The sequence below is a fragment of the Mytilus galloprovincialis genome, chromosome 10, assembly GCF_965363235.1.
Source record: "Mytilus galloprovincialis chromosome 10, xbMytGall1.hap1.1, whole genome shotgun sequence".
Classification (NCBI taxonomy): Eukaryota; Metazoa; Mollusca; class Bivalvia; order Mytilida; family Mytilidae; genus Mytilus; species Mytilus galloprovincialis.
In genome coordinates, this window is record NC_134847.1 from 38,993,413 (window position 1) to 39,009,571 (window position 16,159).

At 30.9% G+C, this 16,159-nt stretch overlaps 1 protein-coding gene across 2 annotated transcripts; it reads right to left on the reverse strand.

Annotated features, from left to right (window-relative positions):
• On the reverse strand, window positions 1-15,018 carry LOC143047537 (uncharacterized). 2 transcript variants are annotated; one of them, XM_076220600.1, is made up of 14 exons: window positions 14,871-15,018; window positions 13,511-13,603; window positions 12,140-12,271; window positions 11,362-11,434; window positions 10,912-11,022; window positions 9,740-9,862; window positions 9,296-9,372; window positions 8,331-8,395; window positions 5,372-5,512; window positions 4,637-4,709; window positions 3,597-3,721; window positions 1,463-1,522; window positions 763-928; window positions 1-113 (listed from the first exon to the last, which is right to left on the reverse strand). In XM_076220600.1, exons 1-14 carry the CDS (start codon window positions 14,912-14,914, stop codon window positions 29-31), a joined length of 1,368 nt encoding a protein of 455 aa, XP_076076715.1. In that variant the 5' UTR covers window positions 14,915-15,018; the 3' UTR covers window positions 1-28. The 2 variants fall into 2 exon arrangements, with proteins under 2 accessions (XP_076076715.1, XP_076076714.1); XM_076220599.1 differs by having other exon boundaries at window positions 9,296-9,375; window positions 14,871-15,017.
• Between the last annotated feature and the right edge of the window lie 1,141 nt (window positions 15,019-16,159).

Below are 16,159 nucleotides of genomic sequence, written 5' to 3' on the forward strand. Positions count from 1 at the left end.
TTTGAATTTAAATTTTTTATTTTTTGCGTCATAAAATCTGTACAAGGTGTTGAATTTTGTTCATCTCTTGTTGTGTCCAAGTGTTCTTTGGGAATGAATCTTGAACAGTGAACCTGAAATGACAAAAAAAAAAAAGGTGACAGTATGACTTCTGTTATATAATACACAAACACATATGTAAAAATTTGTAATTTTAAAACTTCTTAACAAAAAAATTATTGTAAGTGCACGGAACCCAATGTCTCACCTACTTTTGTTGTTGCAGGCTCAACAAAAAAAAAAGAAAAAAATCAATAAAAATATTCCTCTTGATACTATCTTTTGATTGTAAGAAGCTTCTGTCCAAGATTGGTAAACATCCAGGATAGTTTATGAATCTGATAAATGTTTTAAAAACTTTAACTGCAGACTGTATGTAATATTAACTGGAAGAAAAACCAAGTCCATTTATAAGTAAAATACAGATACACAGGTACAAAATTTTAACAAAATTTCCTTCTAGATACTAGCTTTTGATCATAAACAAGCTTCTGTCCAAGTTTGGTACAAATCCAAAATATAAAAATAAGCAGATGTGTTATTATTGCCAATGAGACAACTCTCCACAAGAGACCAAATGGCATACAAGTAATTAGCTATATGAATTGTACTTCTTTCAACATTGAAAATAAATCCTTTTGGCACAGCAAACTATCAAATGCCTCAGAATGACAATGTAAAACACGTATTTATTAGAAAAGTAGCAATTATTTAACAACTTACATATTAAAACTGGAGTCTGGTGTGTACTCCATGTCATCTACAGTTCTCTGGTCTAAACTCTCGTCTACTTGGTCCTCAGGTGTTGTATCTCCTAACCTTAAACTGCCATAGGTAATGTTACAACCTGGTATACAACCAATCGGAAACTCATTCCAGTTTACATGGTCTAACAGAAATAATAAACTGTTAACACAGAGAAATGTCTTTTTGAAATTATGATAGGGTAATGCAAATGTTGTATTTTTAAAAAAGACAAAATTTAAAGATATAAACTATGCAAACATTCAGAGTCAATGAACCATGACTGAAGGTGTAGGGCCAAATAACTGTCATGGAAATGGGAAATCCAAAAACTTACATAACTGCAAAATATTTACCATTAACTTATAACATAAGTGGTAAGTAGAAAGTGAACATTTTGACAAATTTGTGTAACAAGTTCAATCAAATGAGACATCAACATTACAGCATTATATAAAACCCAAAATTTCTAGAAATGTTAATAAAAGTAGGTTTGTTGAAATTTTACACTTTAAGACTCCAATGGAATCCATGTTATAAAATATATTCATATTTTTAGGAATTACCAGTTATATTGTAAAATCAATTTATTATTTATAATAAAATGATCAGAGGCATGTTAACGTACACCCTCAATCGTACCAATTAAGAGGCATATAAATTGTTACAAAAGTTTTACCTGTAAATAATTTCCATGATGATTCCGAACTGATTTCTTTTGCTTCACCTACTGGCAAATCTTTAACAAAGAAAATCATTCACAAATTGTTACAAATACATTTTATAAATGAGTATACATAAAATAATTATTTAGTTTTTATTTATTTGTCTAAAATTATTGTGACCTTATTAGAAGTTGCACTTTGAAGATTTTTTTAATTGTGTTTTTTTAGTTATATGGCATGTGGTCTTGAGTTGCAAAGGAGAGGTTTGTACAACACATTTGTGCATGTAGGAAATCAGGCTTATTACAGTGACTTGACTGATAGTGTTGCTATCCAACAATTGCAATTCATTCAAAATTTTGACCAAATTGCAATTTGTTTTATTAAACCAAATTGTTCAACTGGTCAGAAATTTGAACAAATTGTTCAGTCAAAATGTGAAAGTGCAAGGTGATAAAATAAATCATACTTACAATCCTATAAGACTTTAACTCCACTGTGTTGATGTTATTTTTAAATTAGTTTATCAATCTGTATAGGTATATATAGCTATTACCATACTAAAGGTGAACTGTTTTATTTGTAATTGCTATAAAAATGTCCAAACTAAGCTTTTATATAGTTTTTCTTTCAAAATGTATTCTATATTCATAAGAATCACACAGTATATGAATAAAAACATCATATTCAGTAAAATAATTTGTAAAATTGCAATATATTTGTAGGAAGGGGAGATAATCTTTTTTGGTTTCAAAAAGTCTTTATTCAAAAGAATAGTATTTTAGGTTATTTTCCCAAGGAAACTTATCAATAGCATATTGTTATTTCACATATAGTTTACTGAATATATGATGTATTATTTTAAATGATATATGATTCTTATAAATATAAAATCCTTTTCGAAAGAAAAACTATATAAAAGCTTAGTTTGGACATTTTTATAGCAATTCAAAATAAAATAGTTGACCTTTAGTATGGTAATGGCTATAATATAACATATATGATATAATATATCAATACAGTGGAGTTAAAGGCTTATAGGATTGTAAGTATATTTTATTTTATCACCTTGCACTTTCACATTTTGACTGAACAATTTGTTCAAATTTTTGACCAGCTGAACAATTTGGATTAATAAAACAAATTGCAATTTGGTCAAAATTTTGAATGAGTTGCAATTGGTATAATTATATTATATCATATATGTTATATTATAGCCATTACCATACTAAAGGTCAACTATTTTATTTTGAATTGCTATAAAAATGTCCAAACTAAGCTTTTATATAGTTTTTCTTTCGAAAAGGATTTTATATTTATAAGAATCATATATCATTTAAAATAATACATCATATATTCAGTAAACTATATGTGAAATAACAATATGCTATTGATAAGTTTCCTTTGGGAAATAACCTAAAATACTATTCTTTTGAATAAAGACTTTTTGAAACCAAAAAAGATTATCTCCCCTTCCTACAAATATATTGCAATTTTACAAATTATTTTACTGAATATGATGTTTTTATTCATATACTGTGTGATTCTTATGAATATAGAATACATTTTGAAAGAAAAACTATATAAAAGCTTAGTTTGGACATTTTTATAGCAATTACAAATAAAACAGTTCACCTTTAGTATGGTAATAGCTATATATAACTATACAGATTGATAAACTAATTTAAAAATAACATCAACACAGTGGAGTTAAAGTCTTATAGGATTGTAAGTATGATTTATTTTATCACCTTGCACTTTCACATTTTGACTGAACAGTTTGTTCAATATTCTGACCAGTTGAACAATTTGGTTTAATAAAACAAATTGCAATTTGGTCAAAATTTTGAATGAATTGCAATTGTTGGATAGCAACACTATCAGTCAAGTCACTGTAAAACATTTGTTGCTATGTCTGGGTTTATAATTATATAATTTCTTTTTATGGTAGCACTCTGCATGACTACTTTCGCATCATACTCTCTCTAGATATTCATTGATTGATTGTTTGTGTTTAATGCCACTCTCAGCACTATTCCTAGATTTTGGCACCAGCAAAGAACCTCTGACCTTTAGCATGATACTCTTTCTAGCCATTGGTCCAAAACTATTATTTAGTATACATGTATAGCTATTTTGTAAACATACCTTTCACATGGTAAATTTCCTCTTTTTGAATGGATTGATCATGTGATGAGTAGATATCCATCATTTGTGTCAGTTGACTGGCCTTATTTTCAGGCAGAAGGTAGTTAAGATCAAGTTTCTGCAGACTGAAACCATAAAATTATTGTCATTATATTTACTTTATCATTGAGAATAATTTTGATTTGTAAGTAGTGTTTGTACATAAACTACATAAAACAAATCTACAATGCAGAAATTACTTGAAACATCTATAAGATATTTTGATGAGTTCAAATTTCACTTCGCTCATTCTATTGTATCTTTAGATTTATTTCAGTAAGTTGACACAAATGACACAAATACTTTACTACATTATAACTGTACTAGTATTTAATTTCTGTTCATAAAATAATACTGACAAAATATGTATAGCAGAAACACAGTCAATACATCGTTAATGTGTTATTCTAATCTTGTTTACTGATATTTTGATTATCCTAGTTTTTAATTTACAAAATAAAACTTTATATAAAATATCATTATCTATTAGTGAGTAGGACACCAAACCATTGGATCATTTTCTTAAAATGTGCAAAACAGAATTATATTTAAATACATGGCAACCAGCTGATAACCATACTTTTGATCTTTAAGGTTATAAAGAACTGACATAAAAGATGTAAATGTTGTTCCACTGCTGATGATTTAAGGTGGTACCTAACACTACAGGGAGATAACTCTGTAAAATCAGCTAAACGTTTTAATTATGTTGTGTTGTTTAGGGAATATTAAGCTTCTCGATGATCAAAATAAGTGTTTGTCGAACTGCTATATAACCAGTGTAATTTTTCTGATAAAACAGTTGGTTCAAATTTTTTGAATTTTTTTTATTTTTTTCAAAGGGTCAAAGTAAATACTTTGTCAAAATTTAATGAAAATTAAAAGAGCCAAATTAATTTTAGTTAAAGTGTTGGGTACCACCTTAAGGTTATAAAGAACTGACATAAAAGATGTAAATGTGTTCCACTGCTGATTATTTAATAAATTCTACCAATACTTACAGACACAGTACACTGTATTGGTCCACACTACTCAATACAAAATCAAAGTACTCCACTATTCTGTTAGAACATCCTGCAATGACATATCAATGAATACTTAGTTTGACATTGTCAATATTATTTATTCCAAACATGCCTCAACAAAAATATCTACTGAACTGGCCTTTTGTGTTGTTGTAATTACTAAAAATCTATTTCATTTTTCATGTGTACTAATCTTTTTCATGTTTTGTATCATATGTAAGTGTTTCAGAATGCCTATTTAAACTGTGATCACCAGCAAAGCATCTAAAATTACTTTTTTTTATCATTTTCATTATTATGAATGTATGTTGAAATATAGACAATGTAACCTGAAAAGAGGCAATCATTTTAAAAGTGCTAGGCCTACAGGTGAGGGCAAAATAAATCAAGATTGATTGTGTTTAACGCCACTTTCAACACTATTGGGTTAATTTGTGGCGGTAAGTTTTTGTTGGAGGAGAAAGTCAGAGTGCCCAGAGATAACTACTCTCAATCTCATTGGAAATAAGAAGATTTGGTATGATTACCTATGAGACAACTATTAACTTAATAATGATTTATGTCAGTTATCAAATTTAACATTACTAGATATTTTCAACAACAAAACCCTGAAACACCCTATGGTTCAAAAATCAACAAAGTTCGTCTTTATGCTGTAGAAAAATAGGATTTTTGCTTAATCTCCAGATTTAGTAATATAGTGTCAGTTACCTGTATCAGTCAGCTGGTAAAGAAATGATGAAATAATTCCATGACAACCATCTGTAACAGGTAAACACTTCAGCATGGACAGTGTCAAACCATACTGGTGATAAATCTTAAGAACTGGGTGCCAGAATGATAAAGTGTCTTCTGGAATAAAAATAAAAAATTGAAAGTACCATACACAAAAATGTATAATATGTACACATGATGTATCCAACTTTAATAAACAACGATTCTTTTTATATATTTTTTAAGTATTTTTTCTTACAATTGCAGTACTTTAAATGTACTGTCCCATTGTTCTTATTTTCCACAAGTCTAGAAAGATGAAAAATAAACAATCCTACATGTTTGCCTTCAGCACATTTTATGCACTATGATAAATTGTGTTTTATACATATTGATATATTTTGGTGTTTTAACACCACCTTTAACTCATTGGCCCCTGTTGACACGGATATGCGTCATTTTTATTTTTGTTTTGCTCCCTGGTGACGCATATGTGCGTCTGAATCCACCATTTTGTATTTCCCGAAAGACGCATATAAGCGTCATTTTGGTTGGGTCCCGTTTTTGTTAAACCTCTTCTGATTGGTTCCTAGTAGAAGCATGGCGATAGGGTCACATGATTCTCAAATGAATATTCATGAGATTTAACACGTGGCAGAGTTTTCATTCATAAAATACACATCGGAATTTTACTACAAAGTCATCGATCTGTGAAACGTAAACAATGGCCGGCGAAATCGACTTTCACTTTGATACAAGCTCAGATGAGAGTGAATTTGAAGGATTTACGCCAGAAGATGTTATTCAATCAATAGAGAAGGGTGCACAGTTGCAACAGATCAATGATGATGAACTGTCTGACATTAGTTTTGACGAAGATGAGGAAGACGAAAGTCAAAGTGAAAGTGGAAGTGACGACAATGAAGATGAATGGACTGATGACTTGTCACAGATTAATTTGCCTGTATTTACTGCATCTGTGGGACCAACAACTGTAATGACAGCTGACAGAAATGAACTTGATTTCCTGAATTTAATGTTTCCAGAAGTGATCTTTGAAATTCTAGTCGCACAAACTAACTTATATGCCAAGCAGCTACAAGAAAAAGCAGGCAAACCTGACTCTCAGTGGTCAGATACCACAGTGGTAGAAATGAAGGCATATATAGGAATTAGACTCTACATGAGCATCCTTGAACTTCCAACAATGGAAATGTACTGGTCAACAGATTTTATGTTTGGAAATTTGTTTGTTCCTAATATTATGCCCAGAGACCGGTTTGATAAGCTATGTCAGTACTTTCATGCGAATGATAAAACTACCAATCCTCCCAGAGGAATCCCAGGACATGACCGTTTGCATCATGTCAGAACAATAATAGAAATTGTCAATAAGAACTGTATTGATAGCTACAAGCCTCATCAGAATACTAGTGTTGACGAGGCAATGATTGCATTCCGTGGCAGACTTGGATTTAGACAATATTTACCCGCTAAACCAACTAAATATGGCATCAAAGTTTGGATGCGTGCTGACTCAGAGAATGGATATTGCAATGAATTTGACATTTATACAGGGAAAACTGGAGATACCCAAAACCATGAGCTTGGTCTAACCTCTAGGGTGGTAGTTAACTTGACTCGTAGACTAGAGAACAAGAATCACATCGTAAATATCGATAATTATTTCACAAGTTTTGACCTGTTCATAATTCTAAAGGGAAAAAAAATTTATGCAAGAGGGACTGCACGATCCAATAGGAAAAATTTTCCTAAAGCTCTACATGCTAAATGTGTAAAGAATCAAGGGGAGAAAAAGGTGGTTCAAAGAGGGAGGATAACAGCTTATGCTTGGAAAGACAAGAAAGTAATTTTTTTCTTGTCCTCAGCTGACGATCCAACATTAGACAACCTTCAAGTTCAGCGTAGACAGAAAGATGGTACTCAAAGAATGGTTGCAAGTCCATCTGTGGTACAAAACTATAATTTGAAAATGAATGGTGTGGATAAAGCAGACCAAACTAGAACAGAATATCCAACTTATCGAATGTGCAAAAGGTGGTGGACATACATTTTTTATTTCCTTCTAGACCTCTCAATTGCAAACTCATATATTTTAATGAAAGAGTCTCCAAACCATAATTTAAAGACAAATACTGGAAAGAACAAAGTTAGATCATTGCTTAGCTTCAGAATGAACTTAGCAAAGCAACTCACAGGAAATTTCAGGGGCAACAGAAAAAGAAAACGTTTGTCAAATATTGATCCTCAGGAAGTTGAACATTGGCCTTATGAAAATGACAAAAGGGGACGTTGCAAACAATGTTTTTCTAACAAAGTGAGAAAAGATGTTAAAATTAAATGTAGTGGATGTGATGCCTTTCTTTGTCTGACCTGTTTCAGAGAATTTCACAAGAAATAATGGATTATTATATGGAAAATTGTGACAAAACTACAAAAGAGTGCAATAAACAATGAAATAAAAATAAAAGTAAGAATTTATTAATTTTTATTTTTATTTATTTATAAAATATAACATATTATTGAAACAAAAAACAAAACACAATAATTATATCTGTTTGATAAATATTTTTAATTATTTTTTTAAAATACACCTATGTTTACAATCAATGGCAGCCATTTTCCTTCAGGGAGAGGAATGCTGCTGTTGAAAATCTAATCAGGAATACAGTGCTGTAATCTAAAAATAGATTCAGGGGGCAATGAGTTAAGCACTGCTTTTGGGCTTTTTTGTGGCAGCCAGTTTTATTGGTGAGGAAGCCTGAGTGCCTGGATAAAACCAGTCCTAGCCAATTAAGATTGGAGTCAAGTGCACCTGCATGAGCAGGATTCAAACTCACAACCTCAGTGTTGACTGGCTAATGATTACAGCAGTAATTACTTAGACCACTCAGCCAATGAGGCCCCTAACTATGTTTTAAAATTTCACACAAACCTGCGTCAACATTCTTTTTAACTTGACCTTCAATTATTTTTGACATTGATGTTACAGCTTTCTCCCTGCAATAGAGAAGAAATAATACAATAAGTCAATATCTCATATTAAAAACAAGAAAGTTATCAAAAATAATTATCAAGTAAATAACTATGTGGTATGCATAAAACTAGTGTGAAAAAGAGAGATAAACTTGTGCACTACCTATCAGAACATTTACAGACAGGATAAGCGACAAAGAGAATAAATGTTGATTTCAATTTGTTTTCAGATCTAGACCAAATATCTATCACACAAAATAGAGAAGTGTAGACTCTTGACAACTTTGTCTCTGGTACACAACAGTTATGGTATCTTGAGCTAATGTGAATTAATTCTTATCTCAAAAGTTGACATGAAGTTGCATATACAGTAATACATACAAGTACCCAGTCATATCCTCTCTGTGTTTTTGTTATACATGTATGTATTTCTTTTTAGTATCTATCTGATAAGTTAAACCTTTTTCAACAGATTTTTATAGTTTGTTCTTATGTTGTACTGTTACACCCCTGTCCCAGGTGAAGGGTGGTTTGGGATCTCACTAACATGTTTAACCTTGCCACATTCTATATGTATGTGCCTGTCCCTAGTCAGGAGCCTGTAATTCAGTGACTGATGTTTGTTGCTGTGTTACACACTTGCTTTTCATTCATTTTTTTGTTCATTAATTAGGCCATTTGAATTGTTTGAATGATTTGTGATTTCTGGGCCTTTTATAGCTGCCTATGCTGTATATGCTTTGCTCATTTTTGAAGGCCTTACAGATGGCTGTTGATTTCTGTGTCATTTGGTCTTTTCTTGAGAGTTGACGTATTGGCAACCATACCACAGCTTCTTTTTAATATTGTAATAATACTACATAACCACCTTAACATCAAGAAATCCATTTGCATCTGACCTAAATCAGTACTATAAATATATACCTATTGCGTAATAATTCTACTTCTATGTTCTTCAATATCTGTGTTGTCTTACTACCCCTTTTCTTTGATGTAAGCGTCTTCTGAAATTAATTTGCAAATAAAATTCATTTGCCAAAAGTGTATGCTAACATTTTGTATATAACATATTGTTTTGTGTGAGTTTTAATTTAGCATGAAATATTTGCCACTGGTAATTAAGGAAGTCACAATCAATCAATCATTCTAATTTTTAAAATGGTTAATTCTAAGATTATCTTGGACAAAACCCTTGACCAAGAGGGCTAACAAAGCATGAAATCTAGGTAATAAGGACCTACTTTTATCCTTATACTGACTTTCTCCACTAGAAACATTGCCACAATATATATTACATTGAATGGTGTAGACTGAGAAGGGACTTCGTGGACAAAAATGTCAATAGCTACCGAACCTTATTAAACAAACCTTAATTCTAAAACTATTAAGCATCTCTGTGATATTATCTTTGACTTTGCTATCTTTTGTATCTTTCATTGGGTGCTCTTGTTGATAAGCCATACCCTCCAACTGCTTTTCCCAATATTCATCCTATAAAACAAATATAATTAAACCTCAAAACACTTTTAATACAAAATAAATATTTTCGTTATGTTAATTTGTTATACAATATGTAGGGAACTTTTCGTAAAGTTCATGCTTTTTTTTCCATCAATAAATAATGTAATTGAATTGAACACATTGAAATAAACAGTATACAAGTTTGTCACCAATATACAATGTAGTTAGTTTTACACAAAGAAGTAAATTGTACAAATTGAATTTATACGATTTTCATACAAGTGAGAGGTTTAGCTACATGTACTGTAGCTAATAAACCAGGTTTAGTCCACCATTTTCTACATAAGAAAATGCTTGTACCAAGTCAGGAATATGACAGTTGTTGTCCATTGGTTTGATGTGTTTGAGCTTTTGATTTTGACATTTGATTAGGGACATTTTTGTTTTGAATTTCCCTAAGTTTAGTATTTTTGTAATTTTACTTTTTTGTACACATTGAAGTAAATTGTACACAATGAAGTTAATTGTACACAAAGAAGTAAATTGTACACATTGAAGTAAATTGTACACATTGAAGCCAAAAGTATACCAGGATGTCAATTGTAAACAATGAATTAAAGCTGTCTACTTTTGTTAAAATGAGTCATTTAAAATTGTAAGACTGTAACTACAATGTACATATAAGCTATTTCAAGGTAAATAGAAAACTTAAACCTGGACTACTGAAGAAAAGAATTAAAAAGAAAAAAAAACAACATTTTATTCTATTGAAGGAATAAAACGATAAGTTTTTTTTTAAACTTTCACTGAAAGTTTAGGATTATATTGCATGAAGTTCAGATCATAATTGACTAGTATTGCAAATTTTCTAGCCAAAGATTGTTGTTCTCTCCATGCACTTCCTCCACCAATAAGATGGGGCCTGCTCCGGTCATGCTACAGTGATTCCCTATATAATCAAATTTGTCCCACCATAGCCCCCCCCCCCCAAAAAAAAAAAAAATAATCTGCCTCTGGTACTGAAATTGGCAATTGCCTCTTTGCATAAGTCAATCAACATGCAGTTCATGATAAATTACCTTTAACCATTGAATACACCAGTCAGCAGCGGTTTTCAGTAAATCTAATGATGGCAGACGACCATGTGTAGCATCATGTCTTAAGTTCACTATCCATTCTGGAACTCCCAACTGTAAAACAATAGTACACAATTAATCAAAAATGTAGGGGAAAAAAATTTCTTGTATTTTGACAGAAGTTAAAAGTTCTAGCTAGAGCTAACTGGGATATTTTATAGATAAATTTAAGCTTCAAGTATCAATTTGTTATTTTGAATAATGCTTCAAATATTTCTGTATCTAAAGGATATAGTTCATATTTTGTATAAATAAAAATTGTTAACATAAATTAAAAGGACCAACAACTTAAAGTTTATAAACACAATTTTCAAGTTTTGCACTTAAATTTATACCTTCTCTGTTTACTTTAACTTCTAAAATATAACATTTTATGGATTGTTAAGATCATACCTCTCCTGCAAGTCTATGAACAGCCTGCATATACTGCTTCACTTGACTTCTTTCTGTTATATGATTCACAAACCTAAGAAAAAATAAATATCAAATGTCAACCAGAATTTAAAGTAAAATGTAGAAGTTAGAATAAAATATTTGAAAAACACTTCATTTTGTGAATTATCTCAAAAACATGTACCATTTTTCCAATCAAAATCAACGTTGTTCTGATACATGCATAAATATAAACATGAAATGTGAATGAACTCACTGATACATGCATAAATATAAACATGAAATGTGAATGAACTCACTGATACATGCATAAATATAAACATGAAATGTGAATGAACTCACTGATACATGCATAAATATAAACATGAAATGTGAATGAACTCACAAAAAGATTCTTTGGGTCTCTTACAAGAGACTTTTACAAAATATTACAATATTGAAGTAATTTAGATTATCTTCCCTTATTCACATTTGTATATTCCCTCAATGAACAGGTATTGGTAAGCTCTTTTCAAATCAAAATCCACATTGTGCTAACACGTGCATGACTATAAACAAAAACTGTGAGTGAATTCACAAAAAGATTCATTTACCATTGTCTTACAGAGACTACTACCATATACATGATATACATTGTATTACAATATTGAAGACCTTAGAATATCTCCTCTTTTTCAGTTTTGTAAATTGAATCCAAGAAAATTGGTTTCCAACAAATAATATTTAATCTACAGTATGCAGCATCCTATTCAGAAATGAAGAAGTGTAATAAACCTACCTAATAATGGCTAAGCTGTATGCATTTCTAATAGAATCTTCCATATTCTGACCAGATTTCTTCCCTTCATGTTCATTTATATAAACTTTAATTAGTGCATCTGTACTCTCTACAGCAACAGGCAGAATACATCTATAAAAACAATTCTTATATAAACTATATTTGTCCCTCAATAAACAAAATGAAAAATACATGTTTACACAAGACAGTATTTTTTAAACTACTTACTAGTGGGTTTTTTTCATCATGTTTCCTTGACTTTGTCCTACTATACGTTTATTTTAAATTGTCAGATGGTGGCATTGCCAATGCTTTTGATTTATATTTTACAGTTTCCCATTTCATTTTTATGTGTGTTTTTTTTATATATATTTATGTGTTTTGTTGTATATATATATACATATATATAAGTGTATTTATGTCTAATTGTTGTTATTCATTAATTAAAAAATCAAAATATAGACATGTCGCGCATGTACCATTACAATATCATAAATATCAAATTACATATATAATTTGAGAAGTATGTAATAAATTATAAAACATACATGTTTTATAATTTATTACATACTTCTCAAATTATGTAAAATATACCAATATTCAAGTGAAGAACAGCATGCTTTCCATTTCAGCTAGTTGAGACCTTTATAAAAACCGCCAACAATGTTTGATAATGTATCATAACTTATTCTATAATGAAGTAGGCTATTTTACTAAAATTTACATTTACTCACTTACAAATTTAATAACAATAGCAAACGGGGAGGATTGTTGGAAAGTTAACGTTAACATTCTGAAGCGATATTTTTTCAAATCTACAAAAGTTTCCTTTTTACATATACGGTGGAGCATGACATTCTTTAAATATGTACAGGTTAGCAGACATACAATGTACTCTCTGTATTATAATAAAAGTACAGATAAAATGTTAATTTAAAATTATGATGTCCACAAAAAAGTCATGTAGAAAATCAAAGTGGACGATCTCTCATTTAGTATGAAACTGTAATTAAGGACAGACCTAGCAAATAATGAATGTACATTTACAAAATGTATCATGTTTATATACAGTAACTAACTATTATATAATCTGCATGTACGTCTCAAAATGATCTGTATAATTTTAAACTTGCAATCATGCGTTTAATAAACCATTGCACATCAGTGAACGGACCATCGCACTTCGGTGTAGACTATCACACCTCAGCGTGACCATCGCACTTCAGCGTCCCCATCGCACCTCCGAGTCCTACATATATGTTCTTTACTTGTTGTGTATAATTAAACTTTTCAATATTAAAAGGGAGAGAAGAGTGCTAAAAATACTTGATTACTAATCCAAACTCCTAATAATATTTTTTACTTGCATACCTGCTTTTCCAAACATTAATTCTTGCTAAGGCTTGTTTTTGTGCAGAGGTACAACCACCAAATAACCCATGGTACACTGCCTCAAATTCACAACTGTTGATATATGATAAATACATTATATATATACCAAAATAAATTACATACATTTTTACTGTTTATTATCTGAAATTATGTTAAAACCCTTTGTGTAAACATGGATCATTACATTTGTGAGTAAACAGCTGTTATTTAGCAATTAAGATTTTTCCAAATTTTGGGAGCCCAATGCTCTTCAACTAGGTGCTTGATTAAGCCTTTTAACCGTTTTTCGTTTATTGTTCACTTATGTTACAAATATGAAAAATCTTATTGCAATTATACATGTTTTACAATTTTTAACGAATTAGTTGTTTTGCGGGAAAGTCTGTAGCAGCGGCAAAGGTTATAAGGGTCGCTTGGGTGTTTGTGAGAGATTCATGTGTTTCTTAAAGGGAACATCCCTATCTAAGAAATATTATATTTGCCCTGGAGTATATAAGCAGGTGAGGTATATATAACAACATTTGGATTGTCAGTATTCGAATAAAGAAAACCAGTTAACAAGCAGAGGTACATAACATGGCTGTAAGTCATCTGTATTTCCCACTTCTGAATATGGATGGGAACTAGATCACAGATTCCTTTCAGCTATTGTGGGTGACAGGTTGGTCTGCTCTGCGCATAAGTTATTACGCTTGCTGAGAAATGCTGATCGATTTCAAAACCTCAATTGTAATGACGCACACTAGAGTCCTCCAGATTATTCCAATCTACTGCTGCGTGCGCACAACAATAGAGTTTTTGAACTAGTCAGTCTTACTATTTGGTTTTATGACCGCTTGTTTGTTGTTGCAGTCTTGTCAGTTTATAATGTTCTTAATCATGTTAATAACAAAGTTATTATATGTTGTTGCTCTAATTTGTCATTTAGGTCTATGGAATTTAATTAGGTAGACTTGAGGTAGCAATGGTATTTTCCCCAATACAGAGGAATATAACATTGCAATGACAACTTGTACTGTGTACAAGTGGGGTCTAACATAGGAAGTTTGCAGGGCAGTCTGTCGCACTCGGAGGACAGAATGTACCAGTACATCTACTGCCAATTGTATTTTCATAAAACTTCCGCCGTATAGAGTCAAAGAGGGTTCAGAATAAATCATGAGTACAGACAAATAAAGAAATCAATACGATTCAGAATCCCAAAAAGGAATAAAATTTTCAAATAAAAAAAAAATGTATTTTCACCATACATAGAATAGTGAATATTTTGACCGAAACATGCGACTCTGGTCTAAATTATAGTAGTAGATCTATTTTTCTGGTTATTGTTTAATTTTACCTATTAATCCATGGAACGATTACACTGTTTGAAGGACCTTGCATGCTTGAAGCACCCACGTTGGATTGCAGAAAAAAATCAGAGAACTAAATTTGTAGAGGGGAAAGTAACGACTATTTTGTTATTTTCTTTTCTTTTCTTTTCTAAACGTATGTCCTTCTATTTTCGGAACACCTCTTCGATGACCTGTATAAAGGCACTGGCTACGGTTACATCAAAATGTAACAATAATCAAAAAGTAATTATTAATATTTGGAGACTTATTGCCGGAATGCAGGATTGGTAAGCCTTAAGAAACTGGATAATTATGAATGTTACAATAATATTTGTGTCCGTACGCAAGGTATTGTTACGTTAGATTTATTGAACCAGAGACATATATATACACAAAAATGTGTATATATGTCTCTGATTGAACATTAACCTTCTATATTTTTTGCCCAATTCTTCGAAATTATTAATTATTATTATTATAACTATAATTATTATTGCAAAATATATATAGTTCAATGTCGATGTTTATAATAAGATTTATTGTTCACCTGAAGCATTGCAGACGTTGAAAGTTTATATAACGGATTTCTCGTCAGTAAATTGAGATTAAACAAACTCAAATTTCCCGGCCAACCTTAGTTTTAAGAGAGACATAAATACGCTGATCCCTGTGTGGATATGTTTCTGGTTTTAAGACAATTTGATTTTTGTCGTTTAGCATGGCATTTTTATGTGCTCTTAGTGGACTGATCGTGGGGGAAACTCGACAAATACTTTTCAAAAACGTCACCAGTGTCATCAGTGTCTGATGAACCAGGGGTATGTCAAAGAACGGCTCGTCCTTTTTGTAAAAAGCTCACCGGAAGTAATCATTGTCTTGAAGTATAGATTCTATGTTGTTTATCATCTTTTCTTTGTTGATATATATATTTTTTTTTCATACTGATTAAGATTATAACGCAATGTTGACTGTTGTACCCCTATTTCTGTCAGTTTACCTATTACATCTGTTTGTTTTGTTCAAACATCGTTGTCAATACAAATGAATTTTCAGCGACTGTCATACTAGTGAGAGGTATAGCTAGCTATAAAACCAGAATTAATCCACAATTTTCTACATAATGAAATGCATGTAACAATGCAGGAATATGGCCCTTGTTTTCTGTTCGTTTGATTTGTTTGAGCTTTTGATTTTGCCATTTTATAAAGGACTTTCCGATTTGAACTTTTCTTCAAGTTTGGTATTTTCACTATTTTACTTTAACAAAAACTTGGAATTCACTTTCCGCTGGAAG